At 38.6% G+C, this 19,959-nt stretch overlaps 2 protein-coding genes across 5 annotated transcripts in view; one reads left to right on the top strand and one right to left on the bottom strand.

Annotated features, from left to right (window-relative positions):
• The window catches only part of zgc:152816 (uncharacterized protein LOC777712 homolog), a 31,439-nt gene extending 30,562 nt beyond the window's left edge, over positions 1-877 (top strand). The window contains exon 19 of the mRNA XM_049466182.1: positions 397-877. Within this exon, the coding sequence (XP_049322139.1) occupies positions 397-486 (90 nt within the window). The 3' untranslated portion in view covers positions 487-877. The remainder of the gene's footprint in view (positions 1-396) is intronic.
• Positions 878-11,676: 10,799 nt separating this feature from the next.
• The window catches only part of prrc2b (proline-rich coiled-coil 2B), a 49,632-nt gene continuing 41,349 nt past the window's right edge, over positions 11,677-19,959 (bottom strand). For 3 of the 4 annotated variants that reach the window (XM_049465788.1, XM_049465790.1, XM_049465787.1), the window contains exons 26-31: positions 19,718-19,958; positions 18,586-18,753; positions 17,377-17,456; positions 17,181-17,268; positions 15,991-16,200; positions 11,677-12,696 (exon numbers count right to left, since the gene is read on the bottom strand). In XM_049465788.1, the coding sequence (XP_049321745.1) occupies positions 12,547-12,696; positions 15,991-16,200; positions 17,181-17,268; positions 17,377-17,456; positions 18,586-18,753; positions 19,718-19,958 (937 nt within the window). In that variant the 3' untranslated portion in view covers positions 11,677-12,546. Of the gene's footprint in view, positions 12,697-15,966; positions 16,201-17,180; positions 17,269-17,376; positions 17,457-18,585; positions 18,754-19,717; position 19,959 lie in introns of all 4 variants that reach the window. The other variant, XM_049465793.1, reaches the window with a different exon arrangement.

The raw sequence follows: 19,959 nt of genomic DNA on the forward strand, positions 1-19,959 counted from the left end.
GAGAACCTAGGTTAGCGGAGAGCCAGCTAACATAGTAACATTATTGAAGAGCTGGCTAACATGCTAACATAACATTAGTGGTAAGTTAGCAATATTACCGGGGGGATATTCTTGAGAACTATGTTGAAGAATCAGTGAGACAGTTGAAGTTGAAGCACTGGAAGGGCTGGATCCTTCAACAAGACAATGACCCTAAACACTAAACATTAAACTCTGCTTTTTAGTGCTTTAGTAGATTTTGAGCATTCATGCCATTGATTTTCTGTTTTTAATGCATTACTACTACTTTTATTAGTTACAATAATATTAATAATTGATCTTAATGGTGATATGAACTGATTGTAGGTTTCTAATGAGGTAATTAACGATGGATATAAACTTCTCTCTGATCCTCAGCGGAAGCGTGGAGAGGTAGAGGAGGAGAAGGAGGAGCAGCAGCAGACAGAAGAACCCGCACAAGAAAAAGAACAGACGCCGGATGAATGAGAGAGAAAGAGAGGGATGGATGGATGGATGAACGTATGGAAGAGATAGATGTGCAGCCTCGTGCCAAGAGGATTAATTTCACTGCAGTCTCTGATACTTTCGTTTTTTCTTTTTTAAATACAAAAAAAAAACATTCCAGTCTTCGTGTGTCCGTCTTCATTTTGTTCGAGATGACCTGCTTCGTTTCTGAAACATCCCAGGAGGGGAGGATGGAGGCGCCGGAGCGAGAGCGCGAGAGAGAGAGAGAGAGAGAGAGAGAGAGAGAGAGAGAGAGAGAGAGAGATCATGGTGTCGTTACAGATTAGTGTTTTATGTGGTAAGGTGTGAACAGGTTAGAAGTGTACAGTCTGTAGCCTCTTATAAAATAAACTCAAGTCTGTTTGATTAAAAAGCCTCAGCGATTTAGTTTTACACATTCTACCCGGTTCTTATCACTTTACATTTGACGCATCTAGGCCCTGTTTTAGTGCTTTTTTTTTTGTAATTTGTTTATTGGGTTTTTAAAATTATGTTTATTATGTTGTTATTATATGTATTGTATTATTATTATTATACAGTGTATAAAGCAAAATATATTATACAAAAGCCCTACAAGAGTAAAAGGGAAAAAAAGAAAGGAAGTGAGGATAAAAAGAGACAAAAAAGGCGGGAAAAAAGAAACAAACAAAACAAAAACATTGACATATATATTCAGAGTACAGTTTTACAATTTGTCTGATATTACAAAGTATACAAAGTATATTCTATGGTGGACATATAGGAGTAGGTAAGCTTTTCTTTTTTTTTTTCTTTTTTTTTGAAGCAGTGCCATTCATCGAGCACCAAATTTTTTCCCAGTTTTAGTGATCTTTAGGCAATTAAGATTTTTTGGCGTGTCTGTGTGTCGTCTTTGCTATCAGAACGACGGGAAAAGTACACCTTGCGTAGCTCAAAACACACAAATTGCATGTTTATCGTATTTTACCGACTATTTTAAAGAACAAGGGATTCGCCATGTTTCCCTTCTTACTTTTAAAGTCAAACAAGTGCTGGATATTAATCTACACAGATTTCCCTACTAAAAAACAGTTTATTTGGGTGAGTAAAGCACTTCCGTTTATTTACAGTAAACTTAGATTTCCAGTATTTTAGCGCAATTAGCAGCGTTCGTCCTAGGTAGCTTGTTGTAACGCAGTAAAAATACAGGCTACAGTCCAATATACTCACCTATGTATGGTGAAAGAGCTAGCGCTACAGTTAGCGGCTAATGCTAATGCTGCTCCAGCCTTAGTGATGGGGAAACTTCACTGAAAACTCATTGTTATAACACTGTATTTAAGCAGAGAGGCTTTACTGCTCCTTAATACCTGACTGGTAGAATTCATACAGGAGGCACACTGAAAATTTTTAGGAAAACTAAAGTATTTTAAATGCATCTGAAAGTCCGAAACATACGGTAGCCATTTCTTTGCATGGGTCACCCTATGCCCCCATCACTAACATTGTAAGCCTTTTGGGAACTAAAGTGCTAAAAAGTGCTGTATTTGGGAAAGCTGATTGAATAAAGCGCTTTCGTTTATTTACAGTAAGCTTAGATTTCCAGATTTCCACTAAGGCTTGGTGCAGCAGCATTAGCAATAGATCTGAGGAACTCTGAGTGTTTCAGTAAGCCAGGATGATATCAGCTAGCGGTTCATCCCATGTAGTTTGTTTTAACACAGTAAACACACAGACTACAGTCTGATATATACTCACCTCTGAACAGTGAAAGAGCTAGCGCTGCGGTTAGCGGCTAATGCTAATGCTATCTGGGGTTAGCAGCAGACCACAAGCTGATAATACTGACCTCTAAATGGCAAAAAAGCTAGCGCTTAGCACTAAATTATGCTAATCTATTTATTAATAAAGGAGAATTAATATATTATGAAATATATCATTTTTAAATATATTATTAGAATTATTAAAGGAGAAGTCTATTTCACTCTGGATTTCTCGTTTAATACAGTTTATAAACTAAAAAAAAAATCACACAAGAATAAAATAAAAACAATATATAATAAATACACTTCAATACTCAGTATTGCTAATAGAAGTTCTAGATTATATTAAATATTATTATGCATTTAACAAAACAAGTAACACCAGATTTGTGATGTTTTAATATTTTTTTTTTTTTATTCTTTTTAACAAGTTGTGTTTTGTTGTGTAATCCGTGAACACACACACACACACACACACACACACACACACTCAATACAGTGACCAGTAGTGTAAAAATAACACCATTTTTAACATTGTATACTAAAACAAAAAACAAATACAAACATCCCATAATATCACATATTCTGTGATGTACCACTTATAAACTAACACTCATTGGCCACTTTATTGGAAACACCTACTACTATACCACCTTGTGTTGACACTCCCTGGCCACTTTATTGGAAACACCCACTATACTACCTTGTGTTGACACTCCCTGGCCACTTTATTGGAAACGCCCACTATACTACCTTGTGATGACACTCCCTGGCCACTTTATTGGAAACACCCACTGTACTACCTTGTGTTGACGCTCCCTGGCCACTTTATTGGAAACACCCACTATACTACTTTGTGTTGACGCTCCCTGGCCACTTTATTGGAAACACCCACTATACTACTTTGTGTTGACACTCCCTGGCCACTTTATTGGAAACACCCGGTAGTATAGCGGGTGTTTCCAATAAAGTGGCCAGGGAGTGTCAACACAAAGTAGTTGTGTTGACAAAGTAGCCACTTTATTGGAAACACCTACTATACTACCTTGTGTTTACACTCCCTGGCCACTTTATTGGAAACATTAGTTTTTTTTTAAAAAAAGTTTTCTAACAAAGTGGCCAATGAGAGGTCGGGTTCTTGGCTGGTTACCAGGCACACGACATCTCAGAAGCAGCATCACTGTTACGCCTTGTGCGTACCGGACTCCATCCAAACTCTGATTGGGCGTCGTTGGCCACGTGACTCCTCCCCCAGCGGTTGGAGCTACGGAAACTTTGCTGCTTCCCTTTCCATGTGCGAGGTTTGGAGTTCATCTGCAGAAGCAACACGATACATGTTAGAATGAGAACATGTGAAAGAAAATTTTCAGGTTTTATAGTTTCACAATAACTGATGGTGGACTAGGGCAGCTCTAGCAGGGCAGATTTTTATTTTTTTTACTTTTGACCATATTGTTTATTGTGAAAAGGCCCTAAAGTACTAAAGGTGAGCCGTCAACTGTACAGCTTGATTTAGGATGTGTCAGTGTGTCTTTGCTATCATAACGACAGGAAAAGTACACCTTGCACATGTACTAATTCTCTTAATTAATCATGGGTGTGGTTAATTTTGGGCGTACATGAAATAAACCAATTAATTTATCACTCACTCTTCATTCTCTTTAAGAGTCAGGTGATCTCTGACTTTGGTGGATTGCTATTATAATGGTGCAGCTACCTGGACGTGTCCAACAAACTCTTCTCAGCAGAGGAAACTGAGCTGCTGGTTGACGCTGTGAAGGAGCTCCAGCAGCTCATTTACGGGAACAGCAATGTTATTTTATTTACTATTCTGTTTATTGTTGATGTAAAAGCGTGTGTAATAAGTGCCAAGATAGCGATGAACGTCTGACTGTTGGCGTCTGTCTAGGTTGTATTCAGTCAGTGGAGCTCCTGTGTTTTCTGTTACCAAGATAAACAAGCAAAACTCCAGAAATGGAACTGAACACACCTCATTTCCAGAACACCACGCCCATCAGTGTAGATATATTCAGAAGCACTGCTGCTGTTTAAACAATGCAGGTAAAGAAAATAGGGCCCTATATATTTTTTTTTTACATTTCTCTACTGGTGTACCTGGACGAAAACGGACGTGTTCATCTGCAGCGTCTCTACGCGTTCAGTCAGCTGACCCAGCCAGTCCACATGCTCAGCAATGGCCATCCTCAGATCTCCACTGTTCTGAAATATACAGCCAATATATATATATATATATATATATATATATATATATATATATATATATATTTATTATAACAGGGGGACGGTTTAAAGGTTTTATTCCATCATTTTTTCATTCATTTTAAAACGTCTAGTTGTGTCTCTAGTATGCATGAATGTCATCTGTGCTCCGGTGATCCAGTATAACACTGCTTTAGTCCGCTGGAGGAGTGGGCAGAGAGAAACAATAGGATTTCAGCTTAAGCTCATGAATATTCATACATGCAAACTAGGGGTGGGAATCGATTACTATCTCACGATTCGATTCGATTCCGATTTTGGGGGCCACGATTCGATTCAAAATCGATTTTTGATTCAAAACGATTTGAATTATAAAAATTTCTGCTTCTGGCTTATGAATCTTATTGAAAAAAAAAACCCTCCATAATATACACTGGTCCTGGAGAAGGTAATGTGTTACAAAAACAATAAAATGTGCAGGAATGTGGGTCCTCAGTGACAGAGGAATCACTGGGATATCACAATGACGTTAATGAACAATAAATAAATAATAAATAACACTGCTTTATTACCAGGCTACTAGCGGTGGTGTGTAGGTGACGCTGCTGGGCTGATGTGATGATAGCAGTGGAGCGCTAAAGTTCAGGAGCAGCTGCTGATTAACTAGTTAATTTAAGGTCGTTGTATTTCTTCAGAAAGGGGGCAGGAGGTGGAGAAATTAATTCATATTGTCCATTCCTTAATTCCTCTGTGATGAGGAGCTGAAATGAGCTCTGATTAGCTTATTGTTATTTTTCCGTTCCGCCTTAAATGCTGCAGCCCGCAGCCACCTGTAGCGTTATTTAAGGTGGAACTGGAAAGTTAGCTTGTTAGCTAGCTAACAGTTACTGAAACTAACTACTAGCGATCTTTTTTATGCTTGTTATGAAGCATTCTGCCATAAAACATTAAAACTACACGTTAATCTAAGGTAATATAGTGCTTGTTCTGCCATCTTACCGGTGATTCTCAAACACCTACTACGCTCTGTGTGGGTCTGGAAGACCTCGGTTTGAAGGGACAAGCGGGTTGCCAGGTCCAACAAAAATACCCAGCCCAAAATCAGTCCAAAACCCGCCCCTCAGAATCGATTTTGGGACATTTTAAATCGATTCTGAATCGTAGTAAATGAGAATCAAGATTCTTATGTGAATCGATTTTTTGGCACACCTCTAATGCAAACACCAGGACGCAGCGAGACAGACAACAATTTTATACAAACATTTTAAAATAGATATTTTTACACTAATAACAGTCTTTACAATGTCATATGTTACTTTACATCATGTGTAATAATGCCCTGACCACTGACCTAGTCTTAGAGTCTCTGTAAAACACCAAATCCACCGGAGATCCTATTTAAACCTATAGTTACTTACACACAGAGGTGGGTAGTCCAGGTCCAGAAAGTAAAAATCCACCCCAGAGTTTTGTTGGCTGAGCAGCAGCAGAGCCGCCCAGGCAGTTGGAACAAACAAAACCCCGGGGTGGATTTTTACTTTTAACTAGTGTAAAAACAGAACTGTTCTAAAAATACTACTACCTATCTCTATTGTACTTGGCTGGTATATAAACACTGATTACTGTTATTCGCACAAATAACACAGGAATTAACTGCATGCTGTTCGTAGAGCTGTTATTTAGCTCCTATCTGACGAGACGGTGTCGCTGCCCGGCTTCAGCTCTGCTTGTGGGCGGTCCCGAACTGAGGTGGGCGGGGCCATGAATACTAATTCACGGGTTGATGTAGACACAGTGCTTTTCCTGATCGACTTGTTTATTTTTCTGAATATTTTCTTTTACTAGCTGCTGCAGACTATGGAGGTTGAGGATTTTAGCAGGAGGAGAGCATTAGCGGTTAGCCTAGCCTTAGTAGAAATCTGGAAATCTGAGTGAGATTGGGAACGCCGCTCACCCCGGACAGGTTCTCCTTCAGATCAGACGCTGCCATACGGATGTGCTCCAGTTTATCAATCTGCTCCTTCAGCCGATCCTCCAACTCCTCCATCATCATCATCCCTTCATCCACCCTCGCTCCCCGCCGGCCCACCATACTGCACACAGATCCTGAGACCACCAACAACACAAATACAAACACATTAAAAAACAAACACAACAACCTGACACCAACAACACAAACACGTGCATTAATAATGAAGAACACTGCAGCCAATGTTCATCTTAGACCAGGCTCGGATCGTCTTTGACTAGGTTTGGGTTGCTGTGGTATCTGTAGTACAGGTTGCTGTGGTATCTTTGTGGATTGCTGTGGTATATGTATGGTTTGCTGTGGTATCTGTAGTAACTCTAAGCAAACTAACTAGACATCCCATAAATCCCTTAGCAACCATGTAGTAACTCTAAGCAAACACACAAGACGCCCCATAAATCCCTTAGCAACACCACAGCAACCATCTAGTAACTCTTTGATAACACCCGACACTACACACAAGGCACCCCATAAATCCCTTAGCAACACCGTATCAACCATCTAGTAACTCTAAGCAAACGTACAAGGCACCCCATAAATCCCTTAGCAACACCACAGCAACCATCTAGTAACTCTTTGATAACACCCGACACTACACACAAGGCACCCCATAAATCCCTTAGCAACACCAGATCAACCATCTAGTAACTCTAAGCAAACGCACAAGACACCCCATAAGTTCCTTAGCAACACCATAGCAACCACTTACAATCTGCATAGAAGCCACCTGAGATACCAAAGCACCCACATAACACCACCATAGCAACCATCTAGTAATTTTAAGCAAACACACAAGACACCACATAAATCCCTTAGCAACTTTAAGCAAACACAAAAGACACCCCTTAAATCCCTTAGCAACACCATAGCAACCACTTAGAAACTACATATAAGCCACCAAAAATACCAACGAAACCACATAAGTCCATAGTAACCACCTAGTAACGCTAATCAAAAAGACACCCCTTAAATCTCCTAGCAACACCATAGCAACCATCTAGTAATTTTAAGCAAACACACAAGACACCACACAAATCCCTTAGCAACTCTAAGCAAACACAAGACACCACATTATTCCCATAGCAACACCATAGCAACCACTTAGAAAGTGCATAGAAGCCACTTGAGATATTAAAGCAACCACATAACAACATAGCAATCATTTAGTAACTAAGCAAAGAGAAAAGACACCCAATAAAATCCCTTAGCTTCACCACAGCAACCAGAAAGCCACCAGAAATACCAACGAAACCACATAAGTCCATAGCAACTGTAATCAAACACAAAAGACACCACATAAATCCCTTAGCAACACCATAGCAACCACTTAGAAACTACATATAAGCCACCACAAATACCAACGAAACCACATAAGTCCATAGTAACCACCTAGTAACTGTAATCAAACACAAAACCCACCCTTTAAATCCCTAGCAACACCATAGCAACCATCTAGTAACTTTAAACAAACACAAGACACCACATTATTCCCATAGCAACACCATAGCAACCACTTAGAAAGTGCATAGAAGCCACCTGAGATATTAAAGCAACCACATGACAATATAGCAATCATTTAGTAACTTTAAGCAAAGACAAAAGGCACCCCATAAATCCCTTAGCAACACCATAGCAACCAATTAGAAACAGCATAGAAGCCACCAGAAATACAAAACGAAACCATAGCAACCACCTAGTAACTCTAATCAACACACAAAAGACACCCCATAAATCCCCAAGCAACACCATAGCAACCATTTAATAACTTTGAGCAAACAACTTTAAGCAAACACACACCACATAACACATCCCTTAGCATTTCTAAGCAAAAACAAGAGACACCACATAAATCTCTTAGCAACACCGCAGCAACCAATTAGAAAGTGCATAGAAGCCACCTGAGGTACCAGAGAACCCCCGTATTAAAGTATAACTCCGGATTCAGCTTCAACTCTGATATACTCAGATTCCTCAGGCGAGTCTCTGCAGGTTCAGACGTGGCGGTAAAAGTAAAGCAAAACAAGCGGAAAAGCGGCTTAGATCCGAATTATTTCCTCTGAATAATGCGGATTAGTGTGTGTGGGACGCCAGAGGGAGATATTAGACGCGGATGACTTACTGTGATCCGGATAAAACAGCAGAAAAGCCCGAGATCTGCTCCGTAGCCCCGAGATAAAAGCACTCTGATACAGAGGAGACTTCCCACTCCAGCGTGTTCTGCGCTGTTTCACCAGCAGGGGGCGCTGCCGAGGGAGACCAAAATCAACGGGTTCCTATGGAGCTTAACGAGTTTATTCATGTTTAATAAATTTTCTTTTGCAAATATTTACAGATATACTCAACACAAAGTATTAATAAATGTTTAAAGAGCAAATATATAATATTTTAAAGCTCTTAAACCTGCATGACCGGGATTCGAACCAGCAATCTCCGATCATAGTGGCAGCATTTTAGTCTGCTTGTAGCAAAAAATATATATATTTTTGGCTCCATAAATTGTTCTATTTGTATACAAATAGTAATATAAATATATTATACAATTCAAAATTGGGAAATGTGGTCAAAACAGCAGAAATTACACTATAATTAATGCAACTAACACAATTTCTTTCATTGTTCAAAATTCATTAAAAAATGACCAAATATAGTTTTTTAACGCTTTTAAACTCCATTTATAAACATGTTAAACTCAGAGCTCTGACTGTAACTGCACTAACCCTGTGTAGTGTAGACAAACTGAAACATATAGGTTTTCTTTGTATTTGGCAAAAATACATCAGTCCACTTTATAAAATTAAAGGAATAATCAAAACAAGTAGTTATAATCAACTTTTACTTATAAAAAAATCTTATATTTTTACAAAATTAGTAGTATAAATATAATATATTACAAATTATATGTACTATTATTATTATTATTATTATATAATCTTAATCTTTTATTTTTTGTTTTTGCCAGTTTTGGACTCTCTCTCGGGCTCCCTCTAGCGGTTCACAGTGATATTCAGGTATAACAGTGGTCAGTCTCTCCATAATAAAACATCTCTAATAAAACTAAAGCAGGAATGCTAGGAATGCTGACGTCAGAACAGCAACAGGAGAAGGAGAGGATGCAACTCATTTTATATATTTATATATAATATTTAAAAAATATATATATATAATAAAACCTCTGGAATATAATCAAGAGGAAGATGGATGATCACAAACCATCAAACCACCAAACTGAACTGCTTGAATTTTTACACCAGGAGTAAAGTTATCTAAAAGCAGTGTGTAAGACTGGTGGAGGAGAACATGATGCCAAGATGCATGAAAAAAAACTGTGATTAAAAACTTTTGGTGGGAGTTATTCCACCAAAGATTGATTTCTGAACTCTTAAAACTTTATGAATATGAACTCGTTTTCTTTGCATTATTTGAGGTCTGAAAGCTCTGCATCTTTTTTATTTGTTATTTCAGTCATTTCTCATTTTCTGTAAATAAATGCTGTAAATGAGAATATTTTAATTTGGAATTTGGGAGAAATGTTGTCTGTAGTTTATAGAATAAAACAACAATGTTCATTTTACTCAAACATAAACCTATAAATAGCAAAATCAGAGAAACTGATCAGAAGTACTCTCTTCATTTTTTACAGAGCTGGGTGTAGTTAGCAACTAATATATATATATATAGTTAAGATAAGATCAAAGATACAGAAAAATTAATGAGGAAACTTTGGGATTTTTTTTTCTTTCCATGATCTTTAGAAGAACCAGCTGATGATGTCACTTCCTGTTGTAGATGTCACTTCCTGTTGTAGAATGTTCCAGGTGTTTCAGATGATCAGGGTAATGTGTTACGGTAACAGGACTGAGTGAAATCACAACACAGGGACACAACTAAAATGTGTTTTAACTTAAATATTATGGATTTATTCACTACTTATTAGTATTGTAGTGGAAACAATGTATCACCATAATATCGTATTGTGAGAATCCCCGTGATTCCCACTGCTAGTGTTAAAGCAGCCTTTCATCAAAAAACAGACTATGAAGGAACACATAAGGAATCATGTAATAACTTAAGTGTGCTGATGAGTGCCAGTTCCATCATTATAAACGTTTTTGATGGCCTTGCACTTGAGGATACTATCAAAGTTCTTGAAACTGACTTACTTTCATTTCTTCTCAAGTTATTTATAGATTTTTTTCTTTACTTAAGCTTTATCCGCACGGGATTAGTTTCTCAGGGGGACGTCGGTGTAAAAAAAACAAAAAAAAAAAACAAATTCACACTTCTACTCAGTGATAAAACTTCTGCATCTGGACTGCAATTAAAAAAAAAAAAAAAAGAATGGACCAGGGAATTTTTTTTTTTTTAAGGCTTTCTTGGTCACGTGACATCGCAGCGTTCAGTAGCTTCTCCATTTCCACTCACTGTTGTGTTTTTACCGTGGATCTCCGTGGAAACGCTCGCCCAAAGTGTAATTAAGGTGCGCGGCCGTGGACAAATAGCTATTTTATTAAAGGCGAGGAGACATAACTCAGATGTGAGTCCGGACGGGACTAAAATTACTGGAGGACCACGAAAAGAGTTCAGAGAAAAACAGTAGATAATTCAGCCTGTAATTCTCTTAGAGGACCCCTGAAAACGTACATAATCGTTCTGGACGGGAATAAAATTACAGAGGATAAAAACCCCCATAAGAGACAATTACCCCAGAAACCCCTGAGAAACTAATCCCATCCAGATAGGGCTTTAGTTGAGTAGTTACTCTACTAAATTACTTAAGTACTCAAATATTCACTATTCACTGTATACCTGTAACTCTACCTCTTCACTACTTTACTTTAACTGATGCTCTCAAACACTTTATTAAGAGACAAGAAATTCAAGTAATTAACTCTTGATGAGTTCAGCACAGCTGTTAACTGAAAGCCTGAATTCCAGGAGACTCTACCTCATAAAACTGACTGAATATATAAAAAACATAGTTTTATTTAACTCTTTTTTTCTGTTCACTACATTTCATATTTTTGTCTTCACAGTTTGGATGAGTTTAGTATTAATCTACAATTAACTGTACCAATATAATAAAATGAGCAAAATAAAAGTATTTTAAAGAGACAACATTTCCTTAAAGACTAGCAGTAAATCATGAGGTTTTACCTTAAACAGTCAAGGGTTTGGTGGAAAAACCAGTGAAATGTCCTCAGATTGGGGTTTGAAGTTTTTGTTTTATTGAGTAAAAGGCGCTCTTTAATAATAGAGCAAATAGGCGTGGATTATGATTTATATATTTATTTAAAAAAAAAAAAAAAAAGAGAAGAGTTAAAAATTCCATGGTACCCAGTAAAAATGACAAACGGTGCCACACTGCAGTTTTTTTTTTGTTTTTTCTTTTTAAAGAGGCTTTTACAGTTTAAGCTTCCGACATGTTCATTGGTTCTCAGTCATGTCAATCAAAACTACAGTCCAACCAGGCGGGTACACAGTTTGGCAATGGGCGGGGCAATGCGCAAGCTGAAGGACAAAAGAGAGGGAGGGAGGATGATGATGATGACGATGACTATGATGATGATGATCGTGGTGATGAAGATGATGAAGATGATGATGAGTCCGAAAAAATGCGTCAGATTTTCTCTTCAAACTTCGAGAACCATTTAAAAACACAAGACTTGCTTTTTTTTTTTCTCAACATTATTCTTCTCTTGAAATGGAAAATAAATGTTAATAAATAAAGATGATCCTGAAGAGAGTCTGCTTAGAAGAGTCCCAAGCTATCGTGTCTATGTATAGATTTAATATAGTATACATTTATATATAGATACAGATATATATTTATATATATCTCTATATGCTGCGTTTTGAACCGTGTGTTTCGGTGCTCCTGTGGTTCAGGTTATTCGGTTTGTTCTGGACAGCAGTGAGAGATGAGTGCTGACGGGGAGGGGGAACCAAAAACGAGCAAAAATAAAATAAAATAAAAGGAACAAATAAACTAAATAACGGGGTGATGGAGGGAGGGGGAGGTCCGTAAAGTCGGGAGGGTGGAGTGGGCGGGGCATGAGGGCGTGAGGTACAGCGTTAAGCCTTGCTCTCCTCCACTTTAACGGACTGAGGCTTGATGGCTCCGGTCCGGGTGGGTTTGATCTGACCCGGGTTCAGCGGCTCCTGCAGTTTGTTGGAAATCACTGCTGATGAAGCCGTCAGATCTCCCACACGGAGAACCTTCGTCTACAGAAACAGAGAGGAGAGAAACAGAACATTAATACTGATAATACACCTCAGATAGAACAGATGCATTATTACATTTTTTAAAGTTCATAAAGAAAAAGGAAAAGAAATTACTATTAAACATATTTTTTGGACTATAATGTGCACAGGCCTGTCACAATAATTGCAATATCGATTTATCATACAATAAATGAACACGACCCCAATCATTTTTGATAATCGTGATATTATTCGTCTATTGTGTTTATTTTAGGGGTGTCACAATTCTCTAAATCCTCGATTCGATTTTATTTCCGATTTTAGGGTCACGATTTGATTCAATTCGATTCTCGATTCTATGTCAGTTTTAGATTAGTCTATGGTCAGTCATTGGTTTGATTCATCAAATTTACAATATCTTATTTCAAAAGGTGGGCTTGATATAAGTGATGCAAGTGATACAAATGATATGTAATACACCACATTAGGCACTAATGGTCAAATTTAAATAATTTAATTAAGATATACAGTGAGTCCAAGAAGTATTTGATCCCTTGCTGATTTTCTTTGTTTGCCCACTAATAAAGACACTATCCTTCTGCACTTTTAATGGTAGATATATTCTAACATGGAGAGACAGAATATCAAGACAAAAATCCAGAATATAATTTTAAAGAATATATTTTAATTAATTTGTATTTCAATGAGGAAAATAAGTATTTGATCCCTCTTGCCAAACACACTCAATACTTAGTGGCAAAGCCTTTGTTTGCAAGCACAGCGGTGAGACGTTTGTTGTAGTTAACCACAAGTTTAGCACACACACCAGGGGGAATTTTGGCCCACTCTTCTTTGCAGATCCTCTCTAAATCATGAAGGTTGGTGGGCTGTCGCTTGGCAACTCTGACCTTCAGCTCCCTCCATAGATTTTCGATCGGATTGAGGTCTGCCGACTGGCTGGGCCACTCCATGACCTTAATGTGATTTTTCTTGAGCCAATCCTTTGTTGCCTTTGCTGTATGTTTAGGGTCGTTATCATGTTGGAAGACCCAACCACGGCCCATTTTCAGATCCCTGGCAGAGGGGAGGAGGTTGTCCCTCAGGATTGTGCGGTACATGGCTCCATCCATCTTCCCAGTGATGCGGTGAAGTAGCCCTGTACCCTTGGCAGAGAAACACCCCCAAAACATTATGCTTCCACCTCCATGCTTGACGGTGGGCACAGTGTTCTTGGGGTCATAGGCAGCATTTTTCTTCCTCCACACATGGCGGGTGGAGTTGAGGCCAAAAAGTTCAATTTTGGTCTCGTCTGACCACAAAACCTTCTCCCAATAACTTGGTTCATCTTTCAAATGATCATTGGCATACTTGAGGCGCGCCTCCACATGTGCTCTCTTCAGCAGTACCTTTCGGGCACTGCAGGAAGTGAATCCATTGTTGCGCAAAGTGTTGCCAATTGTTTCCTTGTAAACTGTGGTCCCAGCTGCCTTCAGGTCATTTGCTAACTCCTGCCGAGTGGTTGCAGGACGATTTCTGACCGTTCTCAGCATCATTGCCACCCCACGAGGCGAAATCTTCTTTGGAGCACCGGGCCGAGGTCTGTTGATTGTCATGTTATACTCTTTAAACTTTCTGATAATTGCACCAATAGTTGTTACTTTCACATCCAACACCTAACTAATCTTTTTGTAGCCCATTCCAGCTTTGTGAAGGTCAACAATTCTGACTCTGAGGTCCTGTGACAGCTCTTTGGTTTTACCCATGTTGGAGACTTGAAATCTGTGTGATCTGTCTGATTCTGTGGACAGGTGTTTTTCACACAAGTGATTAGTGAGAACAGGTGGCTTCAGGTCAGGTAACAAGTTGATTGGGAGTGTCTAACTGGTCTGTAAAAGCCAGAACTGCTAATGAATACTAAGGGATCAAATACTTATTTCACTCCATGAAATACAAATCAATTAATATATATTCCTTAGATTTATTTTCTGGATTTTCTTTTTAATATTCTATCTCTCCATGTAAGAATACATCTACCATTAAAAGTATAGAATGATCATGTCTTTATTAGTGGGCCAACGAAGAAAATCAGCAAGGGATCAAATACTTCTTGGACTCACTGTATATGTAATGCCATCTAGTGGCTTTTTTTGGTAGCAGCAGTGTGCACTATTAAAACAGCAATGTGCAACATAACAAAATAAATAATAATAAAATACAGGAAGAGTCATGTACAAAATAATTGAACAATTAGAGCCTTAACAAACTGAACTCTATCCTACTATAACAGTTAAACATGAAAAATAAGACTTTAAGACTTTTCTTTAATAAAGATATATTATTAACTTTATCTGAGAGAAAGATGCTCCCTAAGGTACCAATACTATTTGAGGCTAGACAAAACTTATTTTTATATATATATTTTTTAGTTTTTCTTTAAGAAGATGAGAGTGTCCACATTCTCTGGAGAAAGAGCTGCTCTTTCAGCAGTCACAATGCGGCTACAGTGCGCTGTGCCATTTGCGATTAAATATTGAAAATGTGACAAAAAAAAAATAATATTATATAAGAACAATTGGTACTTTTGGCAGTGTGGGCAGCGGGCCAAGTCCTGCTGGAAAATGAAATCTACATCTCCATAAAAGTTGTTTTTAGCAGAGGGAAGCTGTTAGATATGAAGTGCTGTAAGATTTTGTGGGAAAACAAAAAACTGCACTGACTTTAGACTTAATAATAAAACACAGTGGATCAACACCAGCAGATGACAGACATGACTCTCCAAACCATCACTGATCATCAGTAAATTTTACATTTCATTTAAAGTAAATCCCGTTTTCCCGCAAAATCTTACAGCTCTTCATGCTTTCCTCTGCTACTGACAACATTTATGGAGATGCAGATTTCATTTTCCAGCAGGACTTGGTACACTGCCCACATGATGCGGAGATGCAGATTTCAAAAGTACCAATTGGTCTTTTATAATATTCTAATTTATGAGACACTGTTTTTTGGGATTTCATTGGCTTAAAATAGATCACTCTGTGTTTAATACATCTATATAATATAGGAGTTTCACATTTTGAACTAAACTACTGAAATAAAGTAACTTTTAAAGGATTTTCTAATTTCTTGAGATGCACCAGTATAACAGAACCTGCTAAACGACAATATTACAGAATAAAAGCACTGTAAAATGTACACAATCTTACTTATAAAACCTGCTAAACCCAATAAAAATTAAAATGTTAGAAGAAGAACAGAAAGAGAAGAAGAAGAGGATTAAATGAAAATTACCTATATTTACAGTGGGTGGCTCACCTTCGTGCCCTCCTCAGCCCCCTTGGGTGCGGTCTCGGGGTTGGAAGTGGGGGTGGAGTGGGGCGGCTCGCGGCCCGGGTTGGGGTAAGGGGGGGAGCGGATGATGATGGCCTTGTTTACCTGCATTACAGGCCGCTGGATGGGGGTGGGGAAGGGGCCGGTGGTGGGGGGGCGGATGTGCATCACCATGCTGCCCTGCGGAGGGGGCACCTGAGCGGAGGAGAAACGGGGGGAGGAACAAAAACAAAAAGTTAAATGTGTTAAATTGAACAAGGAATTAAAGGCAAGTTTGTTTAATTTAAAGCAGGTTGCAAAAGCAGCTAAACCAGTATTTGTATCCTTAATCAATTAATTAAAAGACAAATCTAAATATAATTTAAATATAAATAAGAAATAATAATGGTCCCAGAATAGAACCCTGTGTAAATCGTTATAATATAAATGCTATAAAAAGAACAGTGGAAGCAAATCGTACCAATAGTCCTGGGGAATATGGTGATGTAATGTAAAGAAGCATGCCAGATTTTATACCATATTTTTTGTAATATAAGGCACAAAAAAAGAGACACTATAAGGAACTTCTAATTTAGCAGGTCTTAAGTAAAGGTAAAGCCAAGTAAACAAAACTGTAACTTTTAAAGAAAGTCTTTATTAAACGAGCGCTGGATGTTAATCTACACAGATTTCTCTTCTGAAAACCGTTTATTTGGGTGAGTAAAGCACTTTAGGAACTAAGCTTACTGTAAATAAACCAAAATTCTCCAGCACTAACGCTGGAGCATTAGCATTAGCAGCTAGTGGCTAATGCCTCCAGACAGCACTACATTAAGGAACCCCGAGTGTTCCACTAAGCCAGGACGATATCAGCTAGCGATTCGTCCCGAGTAGCTTGTTTTCACACTGTAAATGTGCAGGCTACAGTCCGATATACTCCTCTTTGAACGATGAAAGAGCTAGCACGGTTAGCGGCTAATGCTAATGCTGCCCCAGCTTCCCCCATACAACTCCTGTATAATAATTCTGCCGCAAGACTAAGAAATAGTTCTTGTTACTTTCAGTGATTAAATATTGCAAGTAGCATTAATAGTTCTTTTTGGGCATAAATGATGGGATACAATACAGCTCCCGTTTCAGGTGCATTAAGAGAATAAAGGCCGTAAACTGCTGCAGGAAGACTGTGGTGGGAATACCTGTTGGGCGTAATGTCCAGCGAGGGGGCCGACAGCCTGAGGACCACCAGGACCAGAGGGCTTTCCACTGGGGCTCGCAGATCCAGGCCTGAACAGGGAAAATATAAAACATTTTATAAAAATTCACTTTACTTTAAAGAAGGTACAGCACTGAATTATTTTCCCGCTCAAATTATAATGACCAGTTCATGCTCACCTGTAGGAGCCAGCAGGTATTCCAGGTGAGTGGTTGGCCTTGTCAGAAAACTGGAAGCCTTTCATGTCCATCTGAGACGGCTGTTAAAAAAGTATAATTCATTAAAAAAAACTATATATATATATGATTATTCAGGCTTTACTGATGTAGATTAATTATTAGAATTGTTCTAGAGAGGTCACTTTATGGTTAGAGAAGCTCTAGTGAGGCAATTTCTGATTAGAATAGCTCTAGTAAGATGAGTTTCAGATTAGAATAGCTCTAGAGAGGTAGATTTCTGATGAAAATAGCTCTAGAGAGGTAAATGTATGGTTAGCGGAGCTCTAGTGAGGCAATTTCTGAACAGAATAACTCTAGTAGATAGATTCATGATAATAGCTCTAATGAGTTATATTTATGGTTAGAGAAGCTCTAGAGGTAAATTTGTGATTAGAAAAGTTCTAGCGACGTAGATTTCTGATTAGAATCGCTCTATAGAGGTAAATGTATAGTTAGAGGAGCTTCAGTGAGAACATTTTTGATTAGAGAAGCTCTAGAGAAGTAAATGTTTGGTTAGCGGCGCTCTTGTGAGGAAATTCCTGAAAAGAATAGCTCTAGTAGCTCTAGTGACGTAGATTTATTATTACAATACATCTAGATAGGTACAGTTATGGTTAGAGAAGCTTTAGTGAGGTAGATTTCTGATTAGAATAGCTCTAGTGAGGTAGATTTATTACAATACATCTAGATAGGTACATTTATGGTTAGAGAAGCTTTAGTGATGAAGATTTCTGATTAGAAAAGCTTTAGGGAGGTAGATCTAGGATTAGAATAGCTCTACTGAGGTTAATTTTATATTTTTTATATCTTTTCATGAAACAGAATTGAGGATGCCCCCAGATGCTCAATAGGGTTTATGTCTAGATGCATGCTTGGCCAATCCAGCACCTTTAAATCACAGTTTTTTCAGCACGGCAATAAAAAAGTGAGGGGTGTAATTACTTGTGATAGATACTGTATATATAAAATAGTCAGTGTTTTGGGAATCACTACACAAGGCTTGTTCTTTACTACAAGTCATCCTGAAGAGAGATTCTCCTTAAAAGGAGAAATTAGAAATGGGCTTGATGCCCCTCCTTTAAACCAGGCGTCAGGGTTGACTGGGTTAAGCTCTGGAAGCTTCAGGACCATCAACAGTCTCTGTAAAGCTCTAAAATCAGCCGGACTCACCTCCCTGCTGGTGGGCATGACGGGCGGCTGGGAGCCGGGGGGCATCATGCGGCGCGGGGCATTAACCGACAGGTTCTGACCCTGCTGGAGCTGGATGGACTGGGGCAGGATCAGGTGCTGCTGGGCTGAACCGTAACGGAGCTGAGAACCAGGCAGGGGCATGGTCACCTGCGTAACACAAAAATATTTACTTTAACCTAAAAAAACAAAGAATATCTGGCAACTAAAATTTGTAACAGCATTAACATTAAGGAGAGCTGTACAGAGCCAGGATAGTAAACGTTCCCCAAGCAACGTTTTATTAGAAAATCTCTACTGAGGAAAATATATGCCTAAAACAGCACTGCTGATGTAAACCTATCTCGACTGAGGTACATTAATGATTAGAATAGCTCTCCTAAGGTAAATGCATGATTACAATAGCTCTACTGTGGTACACCTATGACTAAAATAGCACTGCTCGGTTAAATATATCAATGAAATAGCACTGATGAGGTAAATATGAGACTGAAATAGCACAGCTAGAGTAAATTTATAACTGAAATATCCCAGTTACGTAAACATATGATTAGCGTAATACTGCTCAGGCAAATACTTGTGAAATAGCACTGTTCAGGTAAATAGACGACTGAAATAGCACAGCTACGGTAAACATATGATTAGAATAACACTGCTCAAGCAATATATGCATAAAACACTGCTAAAGTAAATATATGCCTAAAATACCACTGCTAAACGTAAATATACACCTGAAATAGCACAGCTGTAAATATACAACTGAAATAGCTCAGCCATATAAATATATGATTAGAAGAACACTGCTAAGGTAAATACTTGACTGAAATAGCACTGCTAAGGTAAATATACGACAAATAGCATAGTTACAGTAAATATATTTCCCGTAGCTAAGCTATCAGTCGTATATGATTACAATTGCACTGCTCAAGTAAATATGATCAGAATAGCACTTGATTAGTACGTTTACACTTATTTAGTCTATTAATTTATTCAATGGTGAAGAAAAAAAGAAAAAACTAATTATTGTTCCAGGCAAATTCTAGAACATCCCTATATATAAATCAAACATCTATCAAATCAGCTGCATCAGTAAATACAGGTGTGTTCAGCGCACCTGGATGAGCTGGGAGTCCATGAGCTGTGAGGTGCCCATGCCTGGCCCCTGGTTCATGGGGCCGTCGTACACCAGCTGCTGGCTGCCGTTGATTGGCTGGTAGTGGGAGCCGGACTGGGACTTCACCAGTTCTGAGGGCTGCATCCCCGGGAAGGCGGAGTACGGTCCCTTCAGAGGAGCTCCGCCCGACAGCACCATCGGACTGGGCTGGGACAGGTTAGGGTGCATGTACACCTGGGACC

This window comes from Astyanax mexicanus, chromosome 1 (assembly GCF_023375975.1).
Source record: "Astyanax mexicanus isolate ESR-SI-001 chromosome 1, AstMex3_surface, whole genome shotgun sequence".
NCBI classification, from domain to species: Eukaryota; Metazoa; Chordata; class Actinopteri; order Characiformes; family Acestrorhamphidae; genus Astyanax; species Astyanax mexicanus.